General features: G+C 58.4%; 4 protein-coding genes across 7 annotated transcripts; 3 read left to right on the forward strand and 1 right to left on the reverse strand.

Annotated features, from left to right (window-relative positions):
• Positions 1-628: 628 nt before the first annotated feature.
• ANKLE1 (ankyrin repeat and LEM domain containing 1) lies at positions 629-5,764 on the forward strand. Its single transcript, XM_043585933.1, has 9 exons — positions 629-719; positions 876-1,191; positions 1,641-1,746; positions 1,846-1,990; positions 2,222-2,995; positions 3,157-3,334; positions 4,094-4,253; positions 4,359-4,488; positions 4,747-5,764. The coding sequence occupies exons 1-9, from the start codon at positions 629-631 to the stop codon at positions 4,932-4,934; spliced, it is 2,088 nt and encodes a 695-aa protein (XP_043441868.1). The 3' UTR covers positions 4,935-5,764.
• A 1,983-nt stretch (positions 5,765-7,747) lies between these two features.
• ABHD8 (abhydrolase domain containing 8) lies at positions 7,748-14,023 on the reverse strand. 2 transcript variants are annotated; one of them, XM_043586937.1, is made up of 6 exons: positions 13,819-14,023; positions 13,033-13,105; positions 11,831-12,578; positions 10,046-10,216; positions 9,684-9,900; positions 7,748-8,439 (listed from the first exon to the last, which is right to left on the reverse strand). In XM_043586937.1, the coding sequence occupies exons 3-6, from the start codon at positions 12,568-12,570 to the stop codon at positions 8,269-8,271; spliced, it is 1,299 nt and encodes a 432-aa protein (XP_043442872.1). In that variant the 5' UTR covers positions 12,571-12,578; positions 13,033-13,105; positions 13,819-14,023; the 3' UTR covers positions 7,748-8,268. The 2 variants fall into 2 exon arrangements, with proteins under 2 accessions (XP_043442872.1, XP_043442871.1); XM_043586936.1 differs by lacking the exon at positions 13,033-13,105.
• Positions 14,024-15,672: 1,649 nt separating this feature from the next.
• MRPL34 (mitochondrial ribosomal protein L34) lies at positions 15,673-16,976 on the forward strand. 2 transcript variants are annotated; one of them, XM_043586941.1, is made up of 2 exons: positions 15,673-16,002; positions 16,241-16,976. In XM_043586941.1, exons 1-2 carry the CDS (start codon positions 15,956-15,958, stop codon positions 16,452-16,454), a joined length of 261 nt encoding a protein of 86 aa, XP_043442876.1. In that variant the 5' UTR covers positions 15,673-15,955; the 3' UTR covers positions 16,455-16,976. The 2 variants fall into 2 exon arrangements, with proteins under 2 accessions (XP_043442876.1, XP_043442873.1); XM_043586938.1 differs by lacking the exon at positions 15,673-16,002 and adding an exon at positions 16,009-16,141.
• A 1,016-nt stretch (positions 16,977-17,992) lies between these two features.
• Positions 17,993-25,720, forward strand: DDA1 (DET1 and DDB1 associated 1). 2 transcript variants are annotated; one of them, XM_043586952.1, is made up of 5 exons: positions 17,993-18,129; positions 22,612-22,692; positions 22,932-22,983; positions 23,793-23,854; positions 25,035-25,720. In XM_043586952.1, the coding sequence occupies exons 1-5, from the start codon at positions 18,127-18,129 to the stop codon at positions 25,143-25,145; spliced, it is 309 nt and encodes a 102-aa protein (XP_043442887.1). In that variant the 5' UTR covers positions 17,993-18,126; the 3' UTR covers positions 25,146-25,720. The 2 variants fall into 2 exon arrangements, with proteins under 2 accessions (XP_043442887.1, XP_043442886.1); XM_043586951.1 differs by lacking the exon at positions 17,993-18,129 and adding an exon at positions 18,573-18,703.
• The last annotated feature ends 1,276 nt before the right edge of the window (positions 25,721-26,996 follow it).

Here is a 26,996-nt window from a genome sequence, read left to right on the forward strand (position 1 = left end):
TTCAATTATCTACCTGGATATTGAGCGACTGTGAATGAGAGACGGAGCATGAGTGGGGGAGGGGCAGAAAGCGAGGGAGACACAATCCAAAGCAGGGCTCCAGGCTCTGAGCAGTCAGTGCGGAGCCCAAGGGGCTCGGGCTCATTGACCAGGAGATCATGACCTGAGCTGAAGTCCCACGATTAACGGAGTGAGCCACCCAGGTGCCCCTAGCAGCTAGATTCTTATATTTAAAAAAAGAAAAAAACAAAAAACCCAGCTTTTCCTCCGTATGAGCATTTATTGGGCACCTATGTACCAGATCCCTGTGGTGAAACCCGTTCAATTTCACACCAGCCTGGAAGGGATTCTCCCATTTTGCAGAGGGGAAAATGAAGGCCCTCAGCGGCCGGCACTCCAAAGTAACGGACTCCTGTTTCCCCAGGAGTGAAAACGGGCGACACGGAGATGGAGGTGGGAGCTGTTAATTGAATCCTGACGTGGTATCTGGGTCGTGTCCGTCGGTGGAGCCCGCCTGGGCAAAACGTTCCAGGAGACACAGTGGCATGTGGGCACCTCTGGGCCCGGGACGCAGCTCCACCTCCTCCGTCAGGGTGCGTTCACATTTCCCCGCTTTTGAGAGGAGATAATGACACCCTCGGTGGCCTCCACCCGCCCGGGTCCTTATCGGCGGCCCCAGACCCTGCTTGAGCGCCACTCGGTGTCGCGGGCCCCCGCAGGCACTAGAAGCCCCGAACCCTGATGTGGACGCGGGTGCGCCGTAGCTCCGCTCCGCTGGGGACACTACGCTCGGGAGGCATCCGGAGACCGGAGGCGAGGGGTGGAGCGGCGCGTGCGCACAAGGGAGCCGCGGGAAGTTCGAAATTGACGGGCAGGGCGGCAGGGCCCGGGGGCATCCCGGGTATGGCCGCGGCGGCCGGCCTGGCGCGGCGGCTGCGGGCAGCGCTGCGGGAGGAGGAGCCGCGGTGAGGGCGAGGGCTGGGCGGGCCGGGGGGGTGGGGCGAGGGTCGTGGTCCACTCTGACCTCCCAGTCCGTAGGGCCGTGGAAGAACTGCTGCGCCGCGGCGCGGACCCCAACCTGGTGCTCGCGGATGGCGTGGCAGCCATGCACCTGGCGGCCAGAGCCCGGCACTCGCGCGGTCTGCGCTGCCTGGAGGCCCTACTGCACCGGGGCGGGGATGCTAACGCTCGGTGAGGCGGGGCCCGTACCCGGGGCGGAGTGATCCGCGCAGGGGAGGGATTTCCCGAATCCAAGGGCGAGAACTGGGAGTCCTGGAGAGGGCATCTCACAGCCCGAGGGCGGAGACTCGGGGCCCAAGGGTGGGGCTTGGGGACTTGGGGGCGGGTTCCTAAAGATCCAAGGGCGGGGGCTACGGTGCCAGATTGAGGGTGGGATGGGAGGTTGCGCTCGGGCCAAGTAGGGATCAAAGATTCGGATCTGGAGGTAGGAGCTCTAGGGTCAGAGAGCAGAGGTTTGAGTCTGGCCGAGGGTGCAGTGTCTAGGATCCAAGAGTGGTGTCTCAGGCTGGGGGGTGGGGTGGGGGGCGGTGGAGATAGGGGGCCGAGAGCCCGGTCTCCGGGGTCCGGAGGCGGAGATCTCATTCCCTCTTCCGCTGACCTCTCCTCCGCTCCTGCCCCAGATCGGTCGAGGCGCTCACGCCGCTGCACGTGGCTGCCGCCTGGGGCTGTCGCCGCGGCCTGGAGCTGCTGCTGGGCCATGGAGCGGACCCGACGCTGCGCGACCAGGTGGGAGCCCAGCGCCCGCAGTGGCGGGGCGGACCCGGAGGGAGCGAGGAAGGGAGGGAAAAGGGCCTCGGGTGCCCCCTGCTGACCAAGCCGCCGCAGGACGGACTCGGGCCGCTGGACCTGGCGGAGCAGCAGGGACACCAGGATTGCGCACACGTCCTTCGGGAACTCCAGACTCGGACGAAGACATCGACCCGGACCCGGGCAGAGAGCCAGAAGCCTGAGCCTGAGCCCGAGCCTGGCGGTGGGTGGCGCCTGCGCGTCCTCGGGGCTTAATCTCTGATCTAGTTTTGCGTGTCTCTCTGATGACCGCTCTCTGGTTCTGGCTCACACGCGGTGCGGCCGGCCGGTAAACTGTCTGACTCCGATTCTTTCCCTCCTCCCTGCGACTCTTTCTGTCTGATCCAACCCCCATCTCTGGCTCTGACTCTCTTCACCCTTCCTCTCTGACCCTCCCTCTCATCCCCTACTTCAGGCCCAAGCCCCTGGGGAAAGGGGCTGGACGCCAGCCCCTCTGGACTTCCCAATGTGACGCTGGGCTTCATAGCACTGGGCAGAAGTGATGGCAGGGACATAGGCCTGGAAGCTGGCCCCAGACTCCCCAGCCACCTGGCCCGCCCTGAGATTGCTGACAAGGATAGCAGCTTGGAGTACCCCCCAGGACAGTGGGACTGCAGCTCAGATGCCTCCTTTGTCACTGCGATTGAAGCTTCTGGAACTGAAGACCCAGCCCCGCACACCTCCTCCTGGGCTAGGTCATCTCGCCAGACCAAGCAGAGACTCATGCCTACTATTCGACCTTCCCAGAGGACGCCAAGGTCCCCAGGTACCCCACAGCTGGTACATCGAGCTGCTGCGGCAGACAGGGAGGCAGAACTAAATACCTGTCTGCAGGCCCTGACTCTGACTTCGCCAGATGCCTCCCCCTCCCCCCAAGCCCTCCCCGATGGGAGCCCTGCGCAGAGCCCCCCTCGGGAGCCACTGCCTGGACTCCCCCATGTTCACTTCCTGAAAGACGAAGAGTTGTCCCTCGACAGTGATGTGGCTGCCCTCTGGCTGACAGAGGATGAGGCGAGCCCCACAGGGGGCAGGGACCCTGCCCCCTCTCGCTGGTGCCCTCCAGTCCCTGCCATGACAGACCTGGAGATACTTCGAGGGCTCCGAGCACTTGGCAAGAACCCTGGCCCCATCACACCCTTCACTCGGACGTACCACCCCCGACGGCTGGAAGAAGCCCGTGCTGCTCCTGGTTAGTCTGTTCTGGGCATCCATAGTCCAAGGAACCTCCAGGGATCCCTGGAGACCCCTGGCTCTTGGTCCTCCCCCCTTTATTCTTTATGTCTGGGAACAACCCCTTCATTTGTCTGCCTTGACTCAGTTTCCCACACACACACACCCTGCCCGCCCCAGGCTCAGACTTTTCAGGGCACAGCCCAGAGCTGGCCGAAGCCCTGCGGACAGGCTGTATCCCAGATGCCCAGGCAGATGAGGATGTGCTTGCCCAGCAGTTTGAGCGGCCGGACCCCAAGAGAAGGTGGAGGGAGGGGGTCGTGAAGTCCAGCTTCACGTATCTACTGCTGGACCCCAGGTACTTGGGGCAGGGATAGAAAATTCTGGGATTGGTCTGCTTTGTATCCTTTTCTTTTTAAGTGTATTTATTCTGAGAGAGAGAGAGAGAGCAAGTGCAAATAGAGTAGGGGCAGAGAGAGAGGGAGAGAGAGAATCCCAAGCAGGCTCCACACTGTCAACACAGAGTCTGACGTGGGACTGGAACCCACGAACCGTGAGATCATGACCTGAGCCAAAATCAAGAGCCAGATGCTCAACCAACTAAGCTACCCAGGCGCCCCTTTGCTTTGTACCTTTAATATTTATTTGTTTATTTTGAGAGAGAGAGAAAGAGTGCATGTGCACGTGCAAGTGGGGGAGGGGCAGAACGAGAGGGAGGTGCAAGTGGGGGAGGGGCAGAACGAGAGGGAGAGAGAAAATTCCAAACTGGCTCTGCGCTGTCAGTGCAGAGTCCGATGTAGGGCTCGATCTCACAAACTGTGAGATCACGACCTGAGCCGAAATCAAAGAGCTGGGTGCTTCACCCACTGAGTCACCCAGGTGCCCCTGCTTTGTATCTTTAAAAGGGGCACCAGCCCTGTCTGGTCATCAGCTCCTTTATCTATAAAAGGTTGGTTAGACCCCATTCAAGCTGCTGAGTGTCCTCGGAGAGCATCCACCGCTCTCTGCCCCGGAAGGGGCTCACTGGACTCGGATTCGAGTTGCTTTGCGAACTTAGAAACTGTTTCTGGGGCAACTGTCATCACTTCTTCTTCTCTGAGTGACCCCTTTCATCCAGGGAGACTCAGGACCTGCCAGCCCGAGCCTTCTCACTGACCCCAGCTGAACGCCTTCGGACTTTTGTCCATGCCATCTTCTATGTGGGGAAAGGGACACGGGCCCGGCCAGATGTCCACCTCTGGGAGGCCCTCAGCCACCGTCGACAGCCAGGAAAGCAGGTGTGAGGATATAGATCAGGGTCATGGCAGGGGCAGCTGGGTCTTGGGGAGGTTAAGGAAGGAGGGGATTGGAGGACAGTCCCTGACCCCACCCTGGCCCACTAGGCCTGCCCCAAAGTGCGCCAGATCTTGGACATCTGGGCCAGTGGTCGTGGTGTTGTCTCCCTGCATTGCTTCCAACATGTGGTTGCTGTGGAGGCTTATACTCGAGAGGCGTGTCTTGTGGATGCTCTAGGTAGGTGCCTGACTTGTGAGGTGGGGGGAGTCATATGAGGGGCACTTGATCTACTGATTCCCTCACCCCTTTCCTCTCAGAGCTGTTCATTCATTCAGCCAATGAGCAATTATTGAGCGCCAACTGTGTACCTTCATGTGCACATTTTTTTGCTCTTTTGGTTTGTCCCTGCTTAAGGGTAATATGCAGTGGGTTCACCATCACTTCTGCCAGGGGGTTCCAAGGATGCCCCTGTGACCTCACCCCTAATCTCTCCAGGCATCCAGACACTGACCAACCAGAGACAAGGACACTGCTATGGAGTGGTGGCAAGCTGGCCACCCACCCGGCGACGCCGCTTGGGGGTGCATCTGCTGCACCGCGCCCTCCTTGTCTTCTTGGCCGAGGGTGAGCGAGAGCTGCGGCCCCAGGACATCCAGGCCCACCGCGGAGTACTGGGGACTTGACCGTCCAGCCTAGGTAGAGATCGGGGTGTTTGAATGTTTCAGTTGCCCCATGCTGACATCAGCCCCCCATCTCCAGCACGCAGCCCGGAGGGTGGGGGGGCAGGCAGCATGGCATATCCCCCCCTCAAGCTGAGGGAGGACTTTGTTACAGATGGACCTGCTGGAGAGGTAATGAGCTTCCTGTCATGGGAGGAGGACAAATAAGGAAGCAGAAGTTCTTTGGAACGTTCTAGTGCTTCAGAGCATGCTAACGCTTTGGCAGTTTGGTCCCGTCTGTACAGTCCGCTTTTTTCTCCCAGACGCAGGGGACTCACGTGAGGGATGGACTGGCGGACTCTGCCCAAGTCAAGAGCCAGATTTCTCTGCTTCCCGGCTATGGGACCCCGGGCCAGGAATTTGTCGCTCTGAGGCTCAGTTTCCTTACTTTGTACAGTGGGGACAGTGAGGAGTGCTACCTCAGAGGGTCATTGTGGAGATGGGAGTAAACGAAGCCATGCAGTGCAATATGTGGTTCAGAGCCCGGCACTGAGCCAGAGGCAGCCCGTCTGCCCTGGTGGAAAGTCTCTTGGGGAAGGGAGGTGCCATGATGCTCTCCAGGGGCCGGCTGTGTGTGATGATATGTGGGCACAGCTGGGGAGGTCGACAGGGTGTGGGTGAGCGACCAGCCCTCCCCAGGATAGCTGTGCAACTCGGGCCTCCGGACATTGTTTCTCTGCCACTGTTTCTTCCACCATAAAACGGAATAACTAACCGCCACTTCCTGGCGATGCTGTACCACATCAGACTTCACATATGCTTAGAGCTTTAGTAAATGCCAAGCTGTCATCCTGGTGAGGTGTTGGCGGGATCATTTTGGTTTCCAGAAGTAGCTTCTTCAAGCTTTCAGTGTATTTAGATTTGGGAGGATCCGCCGCCTCATTGGGTTGATTCCCCTGCCCATCATCGTGGCTCAGCGAACCAGGTCCTGAAGGGGGCGGGAGGTAACCTGCGCTGAGGTTCCCACCCGCCTCGATTCCTGCGGGCTGAGCCCCTGGCTATTCGTGGGGTGTGGCTGGTGTGGTAATTAGGGGCCGGGCCTCTGGAGTGGGTCGGACTCTACCATTTTGTGTGTGAGTGGGGGGACTCAACCATTTTAACCGAACCAAAGAAACTTCTCTAAGCTTCTCGTTCCTCACGTGTAAGAAGACCCGGAGGGCTCCCAGACCCAAGTCTCTTGGTAAAGTGATAGCAATGAAAAGTGTGCCATATGCCCAGGAATTCACCAAGAAGTCACTGGGAAAGAATCCAGAGACCCCACCCCCACCCCCCAAAAAGACCCCAAAGAGATGGGCTTTGTCTATTCCCAAGGTGGACCCTAGTGTCATTTGAGGCCAAATTATTGTTTGCAGTAGGGGCCGTCCTGTGCATTGTAGGATGTCAGGACAGCATCCCTGGGCTCCACCCACTTCCTCCCATCCCCAGTTGTGGCAATAAAACATGTCTCCAGAATTTGCTAGGGGGGAACACTGTCTCAACCAGAACCCCACGCGAAACTAAAGGTGGGCTCACAAACCAGTGGGGAAAGGACCAAAGATACAGTAACTAAAGGGACAATGCTCTCCCCTCACCGTCCACACAAGCCTCGAGACACATTAGGAAATACAGAGGAGGGGCGCCTGGGTGGCTCAGTCCCTTGAGCAATCACTTTGGCTCGGGTCATGATCTCAGGGTTTGTGGGTTTGAGCCCCACGTGGGGCTCTCAGCTGTCAGCGCAGAGCCCACTTCGGATCCTCTCTCTCCCTCTCCCTCTTCCTCCCCCTCCGCTCCTCCTTCCTTCAAGTGTGCGCAGATGTGCCTTGGCTCTTTCTTAAAAATAGACATTAAAAAAAAGAGAAGAATATAGAGGAGTGGGCGCTTGGATGGCTCAGTTAAGCATCTGACTCCGGATTTCAGCTCAGATCACGCAGAGCCTGCTTGGGATTCTCTCGCTCTCTCCTTTCTCTGCCCCCGCCCCCCCCCCTCCTGCTCTCTCTCTCTCAAAATAAGTAAATAAACTAGGGGCGCCTGGGTGGCGCAGTCGGTTAAGCGTCCGACTTCAGCCAGGTCACGATCTCGCGGTCCGTGAGTTCAAGCCCCGCGTCAGGCTCTGGGCTGATGGCTCGGAGCCTGGAGCCTGTTTCGATTCTGTGTCTCCCTCTCTCTCTGCCCCTCCCCCGTTCATGCTCTGTCTCTCTCTGTCCCAAAAATAAATAAACGTTGAAAAAAAAAAATAAGTAAATAAACTAAAGAGAAAAAAGTAAGAAAATATAGAAGAAATCCTTCTGCCAAAAATGAAAAAAGACAGATTCATTGGCTCCAACATAAAAATTCTTCACGACAAAAGTGGCCTTGAACCAAGTTGGAAGATAAGGTGGATGAAGAGTAAAAGGTACCAAGTTGCCCTGTAGCATGGGATAAAAGGAACTCAACGAACATGGTGTCAGGCACTTGGCACAGAGCTTTGTATACACGTGGCACTCAATTATGGCTACTGCAACCCACGCAACATCTACTGATCCTCACCTTGACCGCTGTATGAACCTCAGTTGGACGGCCTCCTGCCTTCCAAGGACGGGGAGCTCACCACCTGTCTCTGCTCTGGGAATACTGCCCAAGAAGCCCCTGCATTGAGGAGGGAGGGAGAACTCGGGAAGTAAGCCCGGACAGCCAACGCCCTTACTTCTCTGCAGTTCATCTCTGAGTGGGTGGGACCCTCATCAGCCCAGCCTGCAAGATGGGGAAACTCAGGCTCAGGACGACCCTGCCCTGCGGTCACCCAGCACAGGTCCGGAGACTCAGATTGTCGCTTCTTTTTATTGAGTTACAAGTTGAGATGTGCAGGTTCAGTGGCGCCAGCCCCCCCATCCCTCCCCTCTCCCTTGGGCAACAATAGCTCCCAGCGCCAAGAAATGGGGGGTGGGGGTGGGGGTCTCGGGCAATGAGGCGGGGCCCCGAGGGTCCCAGGATCAAGCACGGCTGACACGGAAGACAGAGAGGGGGTGGGGGGGCCTGCCTCGGCCGTGGCGTTGAGGGGCAGGGACTTCTGTACAAGGTCATCCTCCACGGGGGTTCTGGCTGCGGCCCCAAACACCGATGGGTCCGGCAGGATGGAAGCGGAGAGCGGTGTATCCACTTGGCTCGGGAGAATGCCGTGCCCCACCCAGCCGGCCTGGGGGCGTCTCCCTACCCTGACTCCGCCCACCGGAGCGAACAGCCCGCCCAGGTGGTCCGCGCGGCGGACGTGGGGCTGCTCCTGGCTTCCTCTTGCTGCTCCGCGGCTTACCAAGCGATGCCCGATGCCCGGCCGGCCCAGCGGCTACTTCTTCTCTTCTGGGGGCGCGGGCAGGGGCTCGGGCAGGGCCTTGGGCGAGGGCTCGGGCTCCCAGAGCAGGAATTCATGGAGGAGTGTGTTGACCGTCTCCGGACACTCCAGCATCACCATGTGGCTGCCTTCATCAATGAGCTTCAGGAAGGCCAGCAGCAGGATCTGCGGGGAGGGGCACAGGCTCAGGGCGGCCAACGTAGAATGGTGCCTCGTGGGGCACCCAAGCCCACCCCCACACCACGCCTGCAGCGTTAGGAAGTCCCTCCTATGCTCTACCCTTCATCCCTCTACTTCCATCCAAGCTGGACGCAGAGAATTGCCTGCCGCCCCAGTGGAGCTCGACTCAGTATTCATTCAACATTTATTAGGTGCCTACGATACGTCCAGAGCAGGCTTTCTCAACCCCAGCACTACTGACATTTAGGGCCAGATCATTCTCCGTGGTGGGGGCTGTGTCCCATGCCCTGTGGGATGTTGAGCATCGTCCCTAGCCTTGACCCACTAGATGCCAGTTAGCAGTGTCTCACTCCCCTCAGTCCACAGTGTGACAACTTTAAAAAGCCTCCAGACACTGCCTCATGTCCGTAGGGAGCAAATTCACTGCTGGGTGATAATCCCTGAGACAGACAGAAAGACAAGGTCTCTCATGCCGGGAATCTTAACCTTGGCATTCCTGACACTTGTTAGGGGATCATTCTTTACCGTGAAGCCATTCAGTTCATCAAAGGATGTTGAGCAGCATCCCTGGCATCCACCCACTGGATGGCAAAAGCCCCTCCTCCCCATTCATGGCAACCAGAAAAGTCTGCGGACATTTCAGGGGCACCCGGGTGGCTCAGTCGGTTGGGTGTCCGACTTTGGCTCAGGCCATGATCTCAGGTGGGTTCGAGCCCCGTGTCGGGCTCTGTGCTGACGGCTGGGAGCCCGGAGCCTGCTTCAGATTCTGTGTCTCCCTCTCTCTCTCTGCCCCTCCCCGGCTTGTGCTCTCTCTCTCTCAAAAGTAAATAAACATTAAAAAAAACAAAGGCCGCAGACATTTCTGATGTCCCCCGGGGGCCAGAATCCTTGCTGGTTCAGAACTGCTGGTCCAGAGCTATTCCAAGTGCTGGGGATCCCACAACACTTTCCTGGTAGTCTCTGACCTAAAGATCCTCTGGCCCACCCTCTCCCAGAATTCTGTATTGCGTCCCTGGTCACTTATACAAACCCCAGTGGTAAAGAGCACCTTTGATGTGCAATGGGGAAAGCACATAACTTAATACCTGTCCAGGGCAGCCCCACGTTCTGGATTCCTCCCTTAATCTTAGCTCTCAGTTTCCTGGGGCTGGAGCACAAGGCAGAGTCCACCTGGGGTGCACACACAGGGGGATCTGCAGGGTGTGGGGGCCAGGGTGCCAAGGCCCTACCTCAGCCATGCGCTGGTCTTCCTCCACCGGCACAAACTTGTCGTGCATGCCATGGACGAGCAGGACGGGCACAGTGAGCTCAGCATGGTAGACCTCATCACCTTCGGGCCAGTACTGGCCGCTCATCATGGCTCGCAGAACGAAGGACGACACATTGAATGCGTTGCCCTCTTTTAGCAGCTGCTTCTCTTTGGCTCCTTGGCGGGCAAAGCCGGCCCTGGTGGTGGGGAGGCATTCCTGGAGCCCTCATGCCAGCTTGGGCCACCAGGGGTGCCCCCCAATGCCAGTCCAGCAGTACAGCCCCCCCCCCCCCCCCCCAACTCAGGGAGATGCCAGGGTCGGCCAGGGCCAGGGTCACTCACTTGAGAAAGCTCCAAGCCAGGCAGGGTGACAGGCAGTGCAGGACGCACGTGGGCATGTTGAAGATGGAACAGAAGCTGGGTTCCAATGCCGTGGGGCCCCCGCCGTTGATCATGATCACCTTGTGCACCAGGTCTGGGTACTCATGTGCCAGGAACGTGCAGAAGGAGACACTGTCGGTGGGGAGGGGGGTGGTGGGGAGGGTTGAAGGGTGGGAGTCAGCAGGATGCAGTAAGTGAGGGAGTTAATGTCCTCCCTCACTCAGAGGCAGGTCCTCGAGGGCCAACATTCCTCCCCGGGGGCCCATGGGCACTGGATGGGAGGGATGGGTGTGGCATTTGAAATGCCCCCAAATTGTAAAACTATATATGTGTTGAGGGTAAATTCTTTTTTCTTCTTTTTTTGGAGAGAAGATCCAAATCCAGAACTTTCCTCAGATCCTCAAAGCCACCATGACCCCCAAAGGGGTAAGAGTTACTTATTGTCAAGTGTTAAGGAAGCAATCCGATGAAATCCTTTGGTTTCCCAGAGAAGGTCCCTGTTTCCTATGTATCCCTTCCCTTTAAGGATAGTCTGTCTCCAGCTTCTGAACGTGGCACGTCAGCCTGCCTTATGCAGGGGGAGAGGTGCAGCCTGAAGAGAGAGCCCCCAGCGGCCCAGTTCCTGTGGGCTATAGCCATTCTGTTTTGTAAAGTAGTAACTAAGTTCACCGTTGGGTACATTTGTAAATTATTTAGCAAATAAAGTTTTACCGGAACACAGCCACACCCATTGGTTTACAATTATGGCTGCTCTTTTTGCTATGGCGAAAGTAGAGTTGTAAAGTTCCAACAGAGATGACCATACGTCCTGCAAACCTAAAATGTTTACGCTCTGGCCCATGGAGAAAAAACTTGCCAACCCTTGATGGAAAGAGGGACAGGATACGATCAAGAGTGAGGTGGGCTTAACTGTGCCAGGGTGGCTCAGTCCAGTAAGTGTCCGACTTCGGCTCAGGTCACGATCTCACGGTTCGTGGGTTTGGGCCCCACGTCAGGCTCTGTGCTGACAGCTTAGATTCTGTGTCTCCCTCTCTCTCTCTGCCCCTCCCCTGCTCACGCTCTCTCTCTTTCTCAAAAACGAATAAACGTTCAAAAAAATTATTAAAAAAAAAAAAAGAAAAAGGAGAGAAGAGTACCCCTTGGCAGTGATCAGGCACCAAGGTCCAGTCTCCAACGGAGTGAGCACTCACCTAAATGCTAGATGGTATTATCTGTCACCCCTTTAAGGGAGAGTGAAAATTATAGCAACCTGCGTCCTTGGAAAAAGACTTTACAGGATTCTAATTAGCCCTTCCTTGGAAGCCTTGGGGTCTTCAGAGCAACTGCTTTTTGAACTTGAAGACAGTGGTTCTCAGCCAGGGGTGATTCTGCCGGCCAGGGGACCCGGGGCAATATTTGAAGACGCTTCAGATTGTCATGAACATCACCAGGCCGTTGCGCCAGTGGCAACCAGCGGGTAGAGGCTAGGGATGCCGCTGCCACACATCCAACAGCCACATGAAAGCCCCTCACAGAGAAGAAAGACCTAACCCAAGATACCAGCGGTGCCGGGGCTGAGAAACACTGCTTTAAAACAATATGAAACGATAGCAGTGGCGGCAATCCCTATCTTGTTACAGATGTTAACGAGGTTTTTTTCAAGGAGAGGAAGCAGCGTTTTGGCGAGGGGGTGTCCCGTCCTGGCCGCCCCCGCCCCCCGCCCCCCCCCCATCTCTCACCCCCATCCCCGCCCCAGCGTCGGCTCACCCGTAAGAATGTCCAATGAGCACGTTGCGCTTCTTGGCGTAACGCTTAAAGATGGCGCGCATGTCCTCTGCCAGCGCATAGAAGGTGTAGGCTGCGGCCACCTGGGGCGCGGAGCTGGCCCCGTGACCGGCCAGATCGGGTGCCACCACCTCGTAGCCCAGGCGCACAAAGAAGTCCAGCTGCTCCTTCCAGATGGCCAGGGAGCCGCCCACACCGTGGATGAAAAAGAGCACCACATCGGCCTGGGCACCTTTGCAGCTTGTGATGCGCTTCTCACAGTCAATGTGGATGGTGCGCTTGGGGCGCCGGGTTCGCCGCCGGCGGCCACCGCTGCCACTTCCGGCGCTGCCCGAGCCCGAGCGGCCGTCACTGCCTGCCGGGTCCGCCAGCTCCACCTCTAGGGCGGCCGGCGGCTCCCCGGAGCCATTCTGCCCGTGCAGGAGGTCAGCACGGGGTGCCCGGCCCAGGTTCTCCACCAGCAACCGCCCGTTGCGGTACACGGTAATGCGGCGCTGGCAGCGGACCAAGCCAGACCGGTCCCCCTGGGCAGCATCTGGCAGTGGTGGAGGTGGGTTGGGGGCTGGAGCAGGCCCGGCATGCTTCACCCGCAGCACACGGCCAGGCTTGACCTCCACAAAGGTGTAGCCATCACTGGACTCGACGCTCTCCAGCGGCCCCACAGCGTTGGGGGGTGCGCCCAGTAGGCAGCAGAAGATCCCGTCGGTCACCCCGGTCAGCATGGCGTGTCCTGGAAGTGGGGCCACATCCATCTCAGGGGTCATCTACATGAGGAACCCTCCACCCCCACAGCACCCAATCCCTGCACCTGGGGCAGGTGAGCTGCGCTAGGAGGTACCTTCTGGCCCCCAGTGTTTGGAGGGCGACAGCCAGTCAAGCACCAAGATGTTTAGTCTAGTCAGTGCCTGCATGGTGGCTGGCCACCCTCCTGGGCTAACCTAGTCTATCCTGGAGAGAAGGACCTGGCTATGGCTGACCCCAAGAGGTGTCCATAGGGAAGGTGGTATAGTCAGGGGGTGCTTCTTGGAGGAGGAGACATTGTAGCAAATGAGGACTCCCCCCCCCCCCCCCCAGCTGAGGATTATAGCAGTTATGGCTTCCTAAGCCCATTCATTCATTCATTCATTCACTCATTCACTCATCCATCCATCCATCCATTCAGGCACACACTCTCACTAACTTACTTTATGCTTCTGAAGGCATCTAAAAAGGTGCAGATTCCAGCGAGCCCCCATCCCAGGCCTCTGAACCTGGCTCCTGAAAGGTGAGGCCCTCAGGGAGGGACGTAGGGACTGAGCTCCAAAAGGCCTTGTCCAGCTCCCCAAGACCCAGACTGGGTCTGTTTCACAGAGGGACAAGCTGAAGCCCGGACACTCTGTACGCCCCCCCCCCCCCGACCCCCAGTCAGTGCTCTGGTTTCTGGGGGGTCTGACACACAATCCCCAAAGGTGATGAGGATGGAGAAGGTAAAACCCTCCCTGGGGGCCTCCAAGCCTCCATCCTGCTCCCTGGGCTACCCCCCCCCTCCGTGTCCATGGCAACCACAGGCTGTTACATAACTCAAGGGGGATACCCGTGCAGCGCACCCCCATTGTCTAGGGCCTGGAGATGGGACGAACCCCTCCCCCCCACCCCCGTCCCCATCCTGTGAGCCCTGGGGATAAGACACGCCAAAGGCACGGCCTGTGATGGCCCAGACTTGATGATAGAGGGGGAGCAGGTCTCGCCTCTCACTCCACTGAGATCCCAACCCTGGATTGCGGAGGGGGACGCAAATGCGCCACGCCAGGTCCCCTCCCCAGAGGCAGATCCCTGCCTCTCCGTTGCTAGTCAGCCCTGCGGCGGGGTTGAGGCCACTGGGGCTCTGTGGGTTCCTAAGAGCCCGAGCACTGGCTTTGTGCACACCCCCTTCCGAAGTGGAAGCCCCGGGGACCTCGTGTCCCCCCTCCCAGAGCCCACTCCCCGCTCACCTCATCGAGGGCCCCGTAGCCCAGGGCAGGGCGGAGGGGTCCCGGGCGGAGAATCCTGCGTCCGCCTGCGGCGCCGTTTTACATGGTGGCACGGGGTCGACCCAGGCGCGTCTACGCGGGCAGCCTCGGGCCCACGGCGGTCAGCGCGGGGGCATCCCGCGGCCGCTCAGAGAGCCGGCCCTTTAATTCTCTCTCCGGGGGGGGAGGGCCGCATGCCGACGGTCAGGCACCTCGGCCAATCACAGCTATGAACCGACCTGGCCTAGTTAGACTGCCAATCATAGGCCGCAGCTCGGGGATGGAGGCGGGCTCATGAAGTAACGACCCCGCCCCCTTTAGGGGCTTAACAAGGTGGAGGGAGGGATTGGGCCTGGCCCCAAGGCCGAGAAGGGGGCCCAAACTGGGGTCTGCGGAGCTCCTGGGAGGTAGCAGCTGGAGCCCTTTACTGCAAAGAGGATCCCCTCGGCTAGCCTCTGCCTCCAAACTGCCCTGTACCCTCCAAAGGGGGCCCCATGGTCCTCTCTCTGTGCTGACCTTTCTGTTCTAGAGGTTCCCAGATCTTTCCAATTTCAAGTGGGGAAACTGAGGCTCATGAAGGGCACAAAGTCACAAGGCAAGATGTGGGACTGTAGGGCAGAAGTGGACTTAAAACCACGGCTTTGTGATATCAAGTCTCGGAAATTATTATTCGTTAAACCTTTAAACAGATGAATTGGAATTTCACAGACGAGCCAGTTTAACCGTTGGTCAATTTAACCGGTGACTCCGTGGTCCCAGCTGGAGTCAGAGATCCCGAGGTTCAAATTCAGTCTCTGCCCTTTGTTGATATGTGACCTTGGGCCAGCCACTTTTCTGAGACTCCTTATTTCTCTATGAAATTAATCCCCTGAGTTTGCTATGCAGCTAAAAACACCCAGCACGATAAGTGCTCAATACATTATTGACACGATTATTGTACTGGTTTAGTAGTATAATACTACTCACTTAGTAGCGGTTTGCTAAGTGATGGTGCAGGTAGGATGCACTTCAGAGGACAAGGGGTTAACCATTCCTTGCCCACTCCCAGCTCCTGGAATTTGCTGCCAGAGCTGGATTAGGTCCCACCACCCACTCTTGCCCACTCAGGGTGCTCCTGGGAGACTACAGTTGATTCATGCAGTAAACAGTCCCCTTCGCCCCTCTCTGGGCCCTCCAAGTTGGGAGATTCTGGGGAGCCTGCAGCGACTCAGCCCCAAGCCTGGCCCTTGAGGGGTCCCTGGGCTTTTGGGAGAGTCTGGGGAGAGCTATACGGGGGCACGGTTGGGCCAAAGGGAGGGAGGGGGTTGGGGAAGAGGAAAATATCCGAGGATTTTAAAAGATGAATGGGGATGGGGGAGATGAATAGGGGAACATCAGGCATTGGAAAGTGTCGCTGAAATTTATTGTGTGTGTGTGTGTATGGAGGGCTTCATATGCTTGCCAGAGGAGCTGGGTATTTTTCGTGGGGCAATGGGGAGCCATAGAAGCTGTGTGAGAAGGGAAAGGGCTCGGATATGAGTATTAGAAAAAAAATTTCTAGGGCCTGAATGGAGCCACCACCAAGGGCAAGCTTGAAACCCATGAGTTTTACACTGAGAAACTGAATCCCCGAGAGGAGCAGGGACCACCCCAAGGACATCCGGCCAACATCAATTCAGGTCTCCTGGGCACCCCGCCAAAGAGCAGAGACTTGGCTGGGCCCTTAGAAATGCTGCCAGCCAGCTGTGTGCCATCTGCCTGCCTCCTGCTGGGGAAGGAGGATCAACCAGCCGTTTCCTGAGGCTGCCCCCAGCTGCGCCCACGGTCACCTCCCGGCACCCTCTGCTGGTCGACGGGAGAAGGAACGACGGCTCCCAGCAACGTCTTGTACGCAGGCGCATGCCGACGAGGTGCCGTTCGTCTGCCACCTGTTGGTCGACATGAAGAAGTACACTCCCTGCCGGCAAGGACGCGCACACAGATGGGACGCAGGCGCAGAACTGCAACTCCAGGAGGACCCGGTGGCCATTGGGCTCCGCTGTAGGAGAAACTACATTTCCCATAAGTTTCCGCACTGCAGCGGCAGAGCCTATAAGCTTTGGAATAGCCGGCGTGTGGACCGCGCGACGTGCGGCTGGACATGGCTTTCTTGGTCGGATCCCTAGGTCGCCAGTTGGGCCGCCTGAGGTGAGTCCTTACGGGGATCCTTCCCCAAATTTGGAAGTAACGGCGGTGTCCGGCGCTGGTGCCAGCTGTATACGGACAACATGACTTGCCAACGCCTTGCGCCTTTATGGAGCGCCTCTTGCAGCCAGGCTCCGTCCCGGCACGGATAGGGAAGCCGAGGCTCCAGACTGGTTGAGCGTCACGCCGAAGTCACAGAGCTCCCCCTCTGACCTTTCGCACCGTCTCTCTACCCCCGCAGGTGGCTCCAGCCCCGGGCCTGGCTGGGACTCCCCGACGCCTGGGGACTCCTCGCCGCACAGCAGAGCCGGGGAAAGGCGCGCGGGAACGAGTATCAGCCGAGCAACGTCAAACGCAAGCACAAACACGGCTGGATCCGGCGCTTGAGCACGCCGGCCGGCGTCCGGGTCATCCTTCGCCGCATGCACAAAGGCCGGAAGTCTCTGAGCCATTGAGGATTGCGACGCCGACCGCGGGACCCCCATTAAAGCCTTTGTCTCTCCTGGGACCTCTCTTGCTGTTGCTTTTGTGGGGAGCCCGGACGACTCAGACATGCGTGCACCTCAAATTGTGGGGTTGGCCCAGGGGGAGAAGTCTGGGGCTGGACTGAGAGTGGGAGTAGGAAGTCAGACCTAGTCCCTTTCTACGATTTTTGAATTAGGAAGAATTTTGAACACACGGCAACAGCCCACTGAATAGCACAGTGAACCCCGTGTACTCTGTACACAGCTCTGACCACCAGTTACCCACAACCCACCTGCCCCCTCCTGTGTTATTTTGGAGCAAATCTCAGGCATCGGGTTATTTCTTCTGTAAGTATATCAGAATGCATCTCTTCTAGAAAAAGCCTTTTTAAACACTCCAGGCCTGGTGACAGGCCTTTTAAGAACCTAACCAAAACAACTTTTCACACCTAAAAAAATGGTTAACGTTGTTCCTTAATATCATTAAGTGTCTAATAAATGTCCGAATTTCCATTTGTCTTCTACCTGTCATAATTTTCCACAGGTCTGGGGAGGCTTGTGGGGAGGGGGTTGGTGTTGGAATTCACTTGCTTCTTGGGGATGCCTTGTATGACCTTGAGCAAAGGCCTTACCCTCTGAGGCTCATTTGGCTTCTATGAATTGAGGTGCTTGTTTCTCCTTTGCTGTGTTGTTGGAATAATAATACTTCATAGTTTCCACTTAATACTACTGAGTATTTCCTATGTACTGGGTGTCGGGTCCTTGTCCTTGGCAGGCTATCAGTCTGGTGGGCAGGGTAGGAGCACTTGATTTGTACCCAGGCAGCTCGGAGACAGCGGAGTCAGGGCTGAGAGGAGGATTGCGAGGGCTGTGGGACTCTAGAGGAAGTGCCTGGCTTAGACTTGGGAAGAATGAAATCAGAGAAGGCTTCCTGGGAGAAGTACCAGGATCTGGGAGGGCCCAAAGGGAGAAGGGATTAGACCCAGGTGTCAAGATAAAAGGTGCCTGAGAGATGCCGGAGGGCTCCAAAATTCGGGGCCAGGGAGATGGGACTGCATCCCTGGGGGACTGGGGAGCCACGGGGGCATTTGGACAAGAGAATCTGAGCTGTCGGTTGAAAGATATTAAGCAGCAAGTGCGGAACAGTTTAGATCTGTTAACAGGTTAGGACCCTGGGGAGGAGGCTGGGAGTGTTACGGTGGGTCCCTGTCTTCCGGGGCTGCTGTGGAAACTCCATGAGCCACCACATGAAAAAGCGAAGTAAACGCTAGAAAGTCGAGAGACTAGCGGAACCTCCCGGAGTTGTGGACTACAAATCCCAAGAGACTTCGGGGGCACGGCCTCCGCCCACTTCCGGATTTTGCGCCTTCGCCTCCAATTCCCGGGCGGGGTTTTGCTTCCTCAACCGAACTTGACCACCAAAGGAGGAGGTGTGGTGGCCAATGGACGAGTGACTTAGTGGGATCTGGCCAATGGAAGCGCGCAGAGGCCGCTATCCTTGGGGCGGGGCTAGAGTGCAAGCCAATGAGGGGGGGCGGCGGCGCCATCAGTGTGGGCTGTGCCGTGGCTGGAAGTTACTGTGCGGCGGCGGCTAAGAAGGCGGCTGTGGTGGCGGCGGCGGTGGCTGAGGCGGTGGCTGAGGCAGCGACGGAGGAAACAGAAGATGGTGAGAGAGGCTGCCGGGCCCGTACTCCCCCTCCGTTCGACAAAATGGCGCCGCGGGCCCACCCACCTTTAGTAATCCCTGAAGCCCCTCACCTCCCAGCCCGGCCCCCTCAGGCCCCGCCCCGCCTCTCGCTCTGCCCTATAACCTTCAACCTCGGGACCCTGCTGTGAGCTTCCTGCTGACCCCACCCCAGCTCCTTCTCTCCGACCCCTGACCCCATGTAGGCTTCCAGGCCCTGACAACCCATTCATTTCCGGGTCGCTGCTCCCCCGGAAATCGGTGGGGGTGGGGATGGGGTCTCCCGAGACCCCCCATTTCAGGCCTTGTCCTCAGCTTCCCCGGCTTGGGTGTCTCCAGTTCATGAGGATTTGGGAAGCTGGCCTGGGCGTTGGGGCGGGGGAGGGGGCTTGACTTCGTGACATGTGGGGCTTTGTAGCCAAAGGAAGTGCGACATCACAGACTGCCCAGGTCCCCCAGAGCCCTGATCCCACCCCCCGGATTCCGGGCCCGGACCTGCCCCTAGGAGGGAGCAACTTCATCTCTCCGATCCCAGGCCTTTCTACGTTAAATGGAGGTAGCAATAGTCCAGACTTGATAGAGTTGTGACAATTGAGAGAACTGATTTCGTGAAGGGCTTAGGACAGTGAACGCTCAACAGATGAGCTGGGTGACTTGGGGCTGGTGACATCTTCTCCCAGCTGGCTTCTCATCTTGAGGTGGGAATAATGCCAGCTGGTTGGGCCATGCGCTCATCATCCTGGCTTTGGTTGTAGTGGTTCTTTGGGGTCCGTCCCCCAGCCTGCAGAGGGGGATGGTGACTTGGCATCAGAGTTGTGCTGAAGGCCCCACCCCCACCCCAGAGCTGACACAGGTGATGCAAGTCAAAACCCCGTGGTCCCTGGACCCAGGGCCCGAGCCCACAACCCACGGGATGTGGTGAGGGATAGGCAGAAGAAGCAGGAGAGGGGAAAGTGGGTCCTTAGCATGTGGGTCCCCAAGCCTGGGTGTTGTCCCTTGATTCATTGCTGCAATCTCGTCCCCCACGTCCAGTCCGTAAGAAGTTCTGATGGCTTTGCCTCTAGGATGCATCATGAATTCGTCCACAGTTCCCTACCCTGGTCTAGGCCCTGCCACCACTTGTCTGGACGCCCGCCCCAGCCTCTTCCCTGGTAACCTTACCTCCATCCTGCCCACCCCCCCTCCCCCACCCCGGCAGCCTGTAATTCACCCAGAACCAGAGCGAGCTTGTAACTTAAAATGTAAACCTCATTATACCACTTTCTAGCATATAAGATACTCTAGGGGTTTCTTTCTTTCTTTCTTTCTTTTTTAATGTTTATTTATTTTTGAGAGAGAGAGGGAAAGTTTGTGCAGGAGTCTGAGCAGGGGAGGGGCGGGCGTGGGTGGGAACAGAGGATCTGAAGCAGGCTCGGCGCTGAAGGCAGAGAGCCCCAAGTGGGGCTCCAGCTCAGGAACCCGTGAGATCTTGACCTGAGCCGAAGTCTGATGTTTAACCGACTGAGCCACCCAGGTGCCCCACCCTGGGGGTTTCTTGTAACCCAGATGAGACCCCAGCTGCCCCCTCGCCCCCAAGGCCCCGTCTACCTCTGTGATCTCATCTCTACTCTTCTCATCTCTTCTGCCAGCTCCAGCCACACTGTCCTTGTTTTCATGTCCCCACACTCTGAGTCCCTTCCACCCCAGGGCCTTTGCATCTGTTGCTCCTTCTGCCTGGAATGTTCTTTCTCCTGTGAACATCACCCCCTCAGAGGAGCCCTTCCTGACTTCAGGAGGCCCCTTGTCTCTCCTCTCTTGGCACATTATTTCTTTTCCTCTCTCTTTGGGTGGGTTCACTGGTGGACTGCCTGCCTGGGGATGGCACACACATGGTCGGTGACTGTCTGCTGAGCCAGGTGCACAGCTTCTGGGCCCAGCTTTGGCTAGGATTTGGCCGGCTGGCGTGAGGATTTCTCTCCTGTGCCCGAGGTCTTGTTTTCCTGCTTGGCTGACAGGAAGTACCGGTCATCCCATCTTCATTCATTTATTCAGCACAGACACACTGATGCTAACAGCTGGCCTTCAAGGGAGCTCTGGAGAAACTCTTTCCCGGGCTGGGGGGCCACTTGCCCCAGGTCACCCAGCCAATGAGGGGCCCGACCAGGATTGAGTGCAGGTTGTGGGGTTTCTGCACCTCTCACCACTCCTCCACCTGGCTCCATGTGAGCCCTGCCAGGAGTCCAGGATGGAGACAGCCCTGCCCTGCCCTCTGCCCTCAGGGAGGAGCCAGTCCAGCGAGGGAGATGGACATAGAGACGAGTGACCTCATCGGGGTGTGATTTTGGCTCTAGCAGAGGTTCTCAAGGCGTGGGGAGAGGGAAGGGGCCGAGGGGGTTTGGAGCTGAGCAGAGAGGTTGGTGGGTGTTTCCGGCATGGAGAAGGGAGGGGCACTCTGCGAGGGTGGCCCAGGACCAGCACAGATGGAGGGGCTTTGTGGCAGGAGGACAGCATGGGCCAAGCCGAGCCAGGGCTTTGGAGGGGCTTGAGCAGGGACAGGAGCCCCTCGTCACCCTTCAGGTCTCAGTGCCTGCATCATTGCCTCTGGGCAGCCCTTCCTGAGCCCCCAAATCAGTCACAGCTTTCCCCAGTGCTGTCCTGGATCTCACAGTCCCCTCCCGACACCCTGTCCTCATGGCCACTCAGCACTCACCAGCTCTTCGAGTCTCACCTGTGTCCCTGTGTACTCCGTGCTTCCCAGGGCCGAGAGCGGGTCTGTTGTGCCTTCCCCCCAGGGCCCCGCTGCCTGGTGCAGGGCCTGCCACATAGCAGGAGCCTGAGGAAAACCTTGCTGGATGGATGAATTTGGCTCCGCCGTCTGGGGTGGAATTGGGGCAGGGGTCCTGGGATGGAGGAGGCAAATTTGAGGGGCTTTGAGCTGGCTCCAGGGCAGTGGGTCACCCAGACGTCACGCCTCCTGAGTGGGTGGGGGAGGCTGACCCACACTCCAGCTTCCCTAGCTGGTCCGTGCCGCCGAGGTCTCGCTAGGGCCCAGGAGAGGGAGGGCTGGGCCCTACAGAGGTACCTGCTCTCACCTGCCCTAGAGGGTGGGGGGCATCACCTGGACAGCTGCTTCCCTGACGTTGCTGAGCTCTGGCTCAGGTATGCGGATGGATCTCCCAAGGGAGGGTTAATGTGACCTGCAGGGCCTCTGAGGCCTTGGTTTTCAGGAAGGGAAACTGAGGCACTGGCATGTCATGTAAACAAGGAGCTTGGCCTCTGAGGTTGGGTGAGCCTGGGTAAAATCTGGTTTCTTGTTTTCTTGGTGGGGCTGGGTGAACGCAGTTGAAGACCATGTGACCTTTCTGCCTCCGTTTCCTCGTCTTTATTATGGGGTGACTCCAGCCCCTGGTGGGCCATGTGAGGAACCCCTGCCCACCTGCCCCACTCCAGTCTTGATGACAGTGCCGCCCTCCTGTTCTGCTAAGAAGTCACCCCAAACTCTTGGCCATCATCCTTCCCCAAGCATCCCTCAGGCTCTCGTGCCTCAGTTTCCTGAGGTGGACCTGGCTCTCACTGGCCTTTATCGCCCCCGTCTTATGGCTGAGAGTCACTTCCTTCCCAGAATCAGGGCCTTTCCCCTCCAGAAAGCTCACCCTTTCTTGCCCAGCTCATGCCAAAGTGTCAGAGAAGAAGGACTTTCGATAGGTCAGGGCTGTGAATGAATTCTGGTGCTGGCTCCCGGCAGCCGCACGGGCCTGGCTCCGTGCCATGGACGGGCCATTCTCCCTTCGCGGAGCGGCCTCCAGTTCGGTGGACCCCAGGAGCAACCCCTGAGCTGACTCTTGTTCTCAGACCTGTCTGCTTCGGTCCACACAGCATTTTCTGAAAAGCCCAGCCACCTTGAACAACCTGGTGACGGCGTGCTAAGACTTGGATTTCTGAGTTTTCTTAGGACTTGGGAGCTCATTTGACCCTGGGTTCCCGTGTCCGTACAGCAGCAGCCTGTGTCCCGGCTGCCCTCTCCCCTTCACCCAGGGCCCTGCTCCCCTACCCCTGTTTACGGTCACTCTGGCCCACAGGGTTTTTTAGGGCAGCCAAGCCCTTTTCCATCCCAGGTCTCTGTCAAGGTGGATATGTGGAAACGAGACCAGGTGTTTAATATTCAGCAAGCACAGAGGGAAGGTCTGGGCCCGGGTTCGACTCCCTGCCCTGTTCCTTGCTCAGCCTCCATTCTCCCCCCTCTCAGCTGGTTACAGGGCTGTTGTGAGGACCCCAGAAGAGAACGCTCACTTATCCCAGGGCTACTTTTTTCTGGTCCCAACAGTGTGCACCTCAGGTAGCCAGCTTAAGGGTGCATTCTGGAAAACGTCATGGGAGGACCTGAGGAAGGAAACTGGAAGTCAGCTAGAAGCCCAGTCCCACGGGCACCCCAGGGATGGCCCGACCTGCTGCCCTGTCTCACTTACCATCTTCCCTGTCTTCTAGGCAGATTTTTTGAAAGGCCTGCCTGTCTACAACAAAAGCAATTTTAGTCGATTTCACGCCGACTCTGTGTGCAAAGCTTCGGTGAGTACGCGTTCCGGGCGCTGGGAGTGGTTCTGGAGCTGCCAGGGTGGGGGGGGCGGGGACAGGGCACGACGTGGACACACCGTCGAGGTCCCGCCAGGAACGCAGGCTGGTCTTCGAGCCCAGCCCCGCCCACATCCTTGCACACTGTTGTCTTTGTGGGAGGGTGGGTGCCCAGGTGAGGGGTGGGGGACCCCAGTCAGCCCGCCTGCTCTCCTCACTCCCCGACTCTCCTGCAGAACCGTCGTCCCTCAGTCTACCTGCCCACGCGGGAGTACCCATCTGAACAGAGTAAGTGGCCTCTGTCAGCCTGTCTCAGCCTGGCTGCCGAGGGGAAGGGCCCCAGGGCGGTGTGGGTGGTGAGCTCCGGGATGCCTGTCAGCAGCTGGAAGCCTGGCTTTCTCCGGGAGCCTCCTGATCTCCACATGCTGGCGTCCACATGCGGCCCCGAGGGGGCCCTCCTTAGCCCTCATCTGCTGCTCGCCGGCCCCCTCCCCTTCACCTCCCATGAGTTTGGGTGTCCCCTGCCAGCACCGCGTCGCAGACCCTGAGCCGCGTACTGTGGGGAGGGGTCCCCGCCCAGCCTGGGGTGGGCGGCTCAGGGAGGGGGGCGGCCAGGTGGAGGGGCCCGCAGAGAAAGGCACAGAGCGCGCAGAGCAGGACGACCTGAAGGTTATCGTGGTTGTGTTTTATTTTAATTGTGAAAGGAACCTACCTGGACCTTGCTGGGTGGGTTCTGTGCTGGGTAGGTCTGTGTTCCTGGTCTGCCTGGACCCGTGTGCCGGGTTTCCTTCCCCGACCTGAGGGTGGAGCCCCAAGTGCGGCGGAGGTCCCAGGGCTCCCTAGGAAGCAGGGGCCCAGCTGGAGCAGCCGGCTCAGGCCCCCGGTAGTAGCTGTGTGTTGGAGCAAAAACACCAGGCTTCCCGAGCTCTCCCGTGCTGGGGGTGCAGACTCGGAGTCCCCACGCAGTCACCCAGGCAGAGCCAGGCTGGAGACCAGGGAGGGGCGAGGGCCTGTCCTGGGAGGGGCAGCGCAGGCCGGGGTGGGGGCTGGGCCATCTGCAGCCTCTTCCTGCAACTTTCTCCGCCTTTTCTCCTCAGTCATTGTGACAGAAAAGACAAACATCCTTTTGCGCTACCTACATCAGCAATGGGACAAAAAGGTAAGGTGCCTGGGGTCAGGTGCCGGAACTGATGGCAACGGTGATGGCCAGCAGAGGGGCTCTGAGTGGGGGATGTTTGGTGGCTGGCTGAATAGCAGTTTGCCAGGCAGTCTAGGGGAGGGAAGAGCATTTCAGAGCAGTGAACGGCATGCCAAGGCCATACGGTTCTGGCGTTCAGGGATGGGTAGGAGCTTGTCAGGAGGTACAGAGGCCTGACTGCCGCTGAGGCCTGGCTCTCCACAGCCTGCCAGCATGGCCTGGGCAGCAAACAGACTTTAGTGTTATTGCCGAAAATCTTTGTTTAATGGTGAAATGTCACATGATTAAAGTTCCAGGCAATATGGGGCGCCTGGGCGGCTCGGGCGGTTAAGTGTCTGACTTTAGCTCGGGTCATGATCTTGTGGTTTGTGAGTTCGAGCCCGCATTGGGCTCTCTGCTGTCAGCACAGAGCCCACTTCAGATCTTCTGTCTCCCTCTCTCTGCCTCTCCCCTGCTCGCACTCTCTCTCTCAAAAATAACAACATTAAAAAAAAAAAATTCCAGGCAACACAACAGGGTGTAGTTGCAGTGAAAGGTCTTGCCACCCCCATCCCGAGGCTGCCTTTTTACACAGGACATTTTTTTCTTTTTCTTTAATGAAAACTCGCGTGCGTTCTGCAACACAGTCAGTCTGGGGGGTTTTGCCTAACACTGAGCATCAGACAGCGGCCTGCTGTGGGTGAGGTTGGAGGAGGACCCCATGATGAAGTGACTGCTCTGAAAATCTCAGCTGCGTGGCCCACCCTGTCCTCCTCCCCAGCCCCGGCAGACCTGGGTTCCCACCGTGGGAGCAAGGAGATTTTCCCACACAGGCCTGCTTTCCTCTTCTGTGGCAATGCACGCCTTCCCTGGGTGGCTCATGGGTGCTCTTTGCCCTCTGGCTGGGTGGCTTATTCCCCAGAGTGTTCCGTGCAGAGCGTGGGTCATGGCCGGCCGTGGTGACTCCTCACAGGGCCCGGGAAATGCCTGGCAGTCTGAAGCTGGCAGTCCCGAAGACTGTGGCTTAGCCTGGGGTGGTCCGGCAGGCAGGGGAGGCCCTGGGCTGAGTGCCCAGCTGCAGGCCTGGCAGCAGGTTTTCAGGGGCTCACCCAGATGAAGACTTACGCGCCCCCCCCCCCCCCCCTTTTGCCCTGCCTCTCAGAACGCCGCCAAGAAGAGAGACCAGGAGCAAGTGGACCTTGAGGGTGAGAGCTCGGCGCCCCCCCGCAAGGTTGCACGGACCGACAGCCCGGACATGCACGAGGACACTTAAGACTCTCGCTCCCCACAGGCGCCTCCTGTCTTGTCTGCTCCTCGCCCGCCCGCCTTGTGTAAGCGCCCCCACCCTGCCCCCCACCGGCCCGCCCCCCGTCCTACAATCCATACCACTTCCAACCTCATAGGAGCCGATGTATTTATTTTCCTTGAGTTTTTATTTATGCTGTAAAATGTACCAAGCGATGGTTAAAGGGGACGTCAGACCCAGTAGTGTGATGTTGGTAGATGCTTTTTAAAAAACATTGTTATTCACAACCCCTCCCCCCCAGAACCCCCTTTGTGCCCCCACAAGCCCCCAGTTCTCCTCCGGAAAAACCAGAGCGTGTCTGCAAGGGCCTAGAGCCGGGGCCCTGCTGTGGCCCGGCAGCATGCGTGGGAGTCCTTCTCTCTGCTCCTGCTCTCCAGTCCGGGCCTTACAGACTTGGCTTGGACCTGTGTCGTGCCCAGGCTTTGCTCTGAATGTGTGCCAGGGGGAGAAGTCGGCATTTCCGGATCTTTCTCTTAAGTCATTTTATCATGGACTAGTGCGTGCTCCGTGTCCACCCCAATAAAAGGATCTTTCCTACTCGACCTCGCGTCTTGGCTCCGTATGCCTCAGCCCCAGAGGACGGAGTCACTGAGAGTCGTCTCATCACCACCAAGAGGAGCCAAGAGGGCCCCCCCACATGCTGGGGCCCTGGGACCCACTGGATTCTCTCACGGGCCTGCTGTGGCCGCCTCGCTCAGAGTCAAGACCTGCCTGGACCCACCCCCCATGCCTCACCTGTCAAGGTGTCCCAGAGGACCAGGACACCCCTGAGAGATGGTCCGTGTTGCCAAGGACATAACTGTGGTCAGCCCCACACCCTGGATGCCTTGAGTCAGGGTGGTGTGCCCACCGGCCACTATGGAGACCGCCCAGGTGGCATGGCCTTGAGCGCCCCTGGTTCAGAGACGAGGCACATGGAGCTCTGAGGAATGCCCAGCCCTGGAGCTGTCGGTCAGCAAGTTACACAGCCACTGGCGGGCTGTCAGCCAGGCTGGGTTTGGGCCCGAGCTTGGAGACGTAGAGGGCATTTAGGCTCCAGGCAGAAGGTCAGAGGCCTCAAACACTGGGCCTGAGGCCAGGGGGAACGCTGCTTCTCCCCACCCACCAGCCCCAAGTGGGGGCCGTGGCCTGGAAGCTGAGCGCTACAGCCTTGAGGGCGGTGAGGGGTTGGGCTGTGGAGCTGGAAGGAAGGCCAGGCTTTATGGGGTGCCACCAGATTATCACTGTGGAGGTCCCTGCCTGAGCCAGACTGCTCCAGCCTGGGCCGCCCGGCGCCTCCCACGGTGGAAGGTTCTGGGGGTCACCACCGAGCTGTGCCCTGTGGGGCCAAGGGGCTTTTCCTCCCAGCTTTGGGTGGCATTTACGCCTGTGTTGAGTCCCTGTGGTCACAAGGCAGGTGCTCACAAGATGCAAGCTTGCTCTCGGTGGTGCTGTGGTGGACTGAGTCCCCAGAGGCTCTCAGACTCCTTGGAATCCCCAGTCTCAGGGGTTGGTCTGACCTAGGCAGGCACGTGGCGTGGTGTCACTGATGGTTAGTGAATAGACTTCAGCTTCAAAGTGTATGGGATAGTGAGAGCCGGTGGCACCCCTGCCCTCGTCTCTGTGGCCCCGGTTCCCCTGTGAGGGACTGGGTTAATCTCCTGTCAGTGTCAGCCACGGCTTGGGCAGGGGTCCCGTGGCCATGGCCCACCTAGGCCTCCCTGTGGTCTCCCTGGTGCAGATTTCCCTCAGCCAGCCTCTGCCCAGCTCTCCTGCCTCTGGGACCGCCCCTTATTCCTCTGCTCCTTCAGACACCAAACTCTGCCTTCCCTCACCTCT

Source organism: Prionailurus bengalensis, chromosome A2 (assembly GCF_016509475.1).
Source record: "Prionailurus bengalensis isolate Pbe53 chromosome A2, Fcat_Pben_1.1_paternal_pri, whole genome shotgun sequence".
Classification (NCBI taxonomy): Eukaryota; Metazoa; Chordata; class Mammalia; order Carnivora; family Felidae; genus Prionailurus; species Prionailurus bengalensis.

Excerpts from the sequence above, each read along its gene's own strand:
- ANKLE1 (XM_043585933.1), top strand. The coding sequence starts at position 629 with ATGACACCCTCGGTGGCCTCCACCCGCCCGGGTCCTTATCGGCGGCCC. Across the intron at positions 1,991-2,221 it reads GCCTGAGCCCGAGCCTGGCG|GCCCAAGCCCCTGGGGAAAG; the intron begins GTGGGTGGCGCC and ends CCCCTACTTCAG. Across the intron at positions 3,335-4,093 it reads TATCTACTGCTGGACCCCAG|GGAGACTCAGGACCTGCCAG; the intron begins GTACTTGGGGCA and ends CCTTTCATCCAG.
- ABHD8 (XM_043586936.1), bottom strand. The coding sequence starts at position 12,570 with ATGCTGACCGGGGTGACCGACGGGATCTTCTGCTGCCTACTGGGCGCA. Across the intron at positions 10,217-11,830 it reads CTCATTGGACATTCTTACGG|TGTCTCCTTCTGCACGTTCC; the intron begins GTGAGCCGACGC and ends CCCCACCGACAG. Across the intron at positions 9,901-10,045 it reads CTGGCTTGGAGCTTTCTCAA|GGCCGGCTTTGCCCGCCAAG; the intron begins GTGAGTGACCCT and ends CCCCACCACCAG.
- MRPL34 (XM_043586938.1), top strand. The coding sequence starts at position 16,083 with ATGACTTGCCAACGCCTTGCGCCTTTATGGAGCGCCTCTTGCAGCCAG. Across the intron at positions 16,142-16,240 it reads TGCAGCCAGGCTCCGTCCCG|GTGGCTCCAGCCCCGGGCCT; the intron begins GCACGGATAGGG and ends CTACCCCCGCAG.
- DDA1 (XM_043586951.1), top strand. Across the intron at positions 22,984-23,792 it reads GGAGTACCCATCTGAACAGA|TCATTGTGACAGAAAAGACA; the intron begins GTAAGTGGCCTC and ends TTTTCTCCTCAG. Across the intron at positions 23,855-25,034 it reads ATCAGCAATGGGACAAAAAG|AACGCCGCCAAGAAGAGAGA; the intron begins GTAAGGTGCCTG and ends CCTGCCTCTCAG.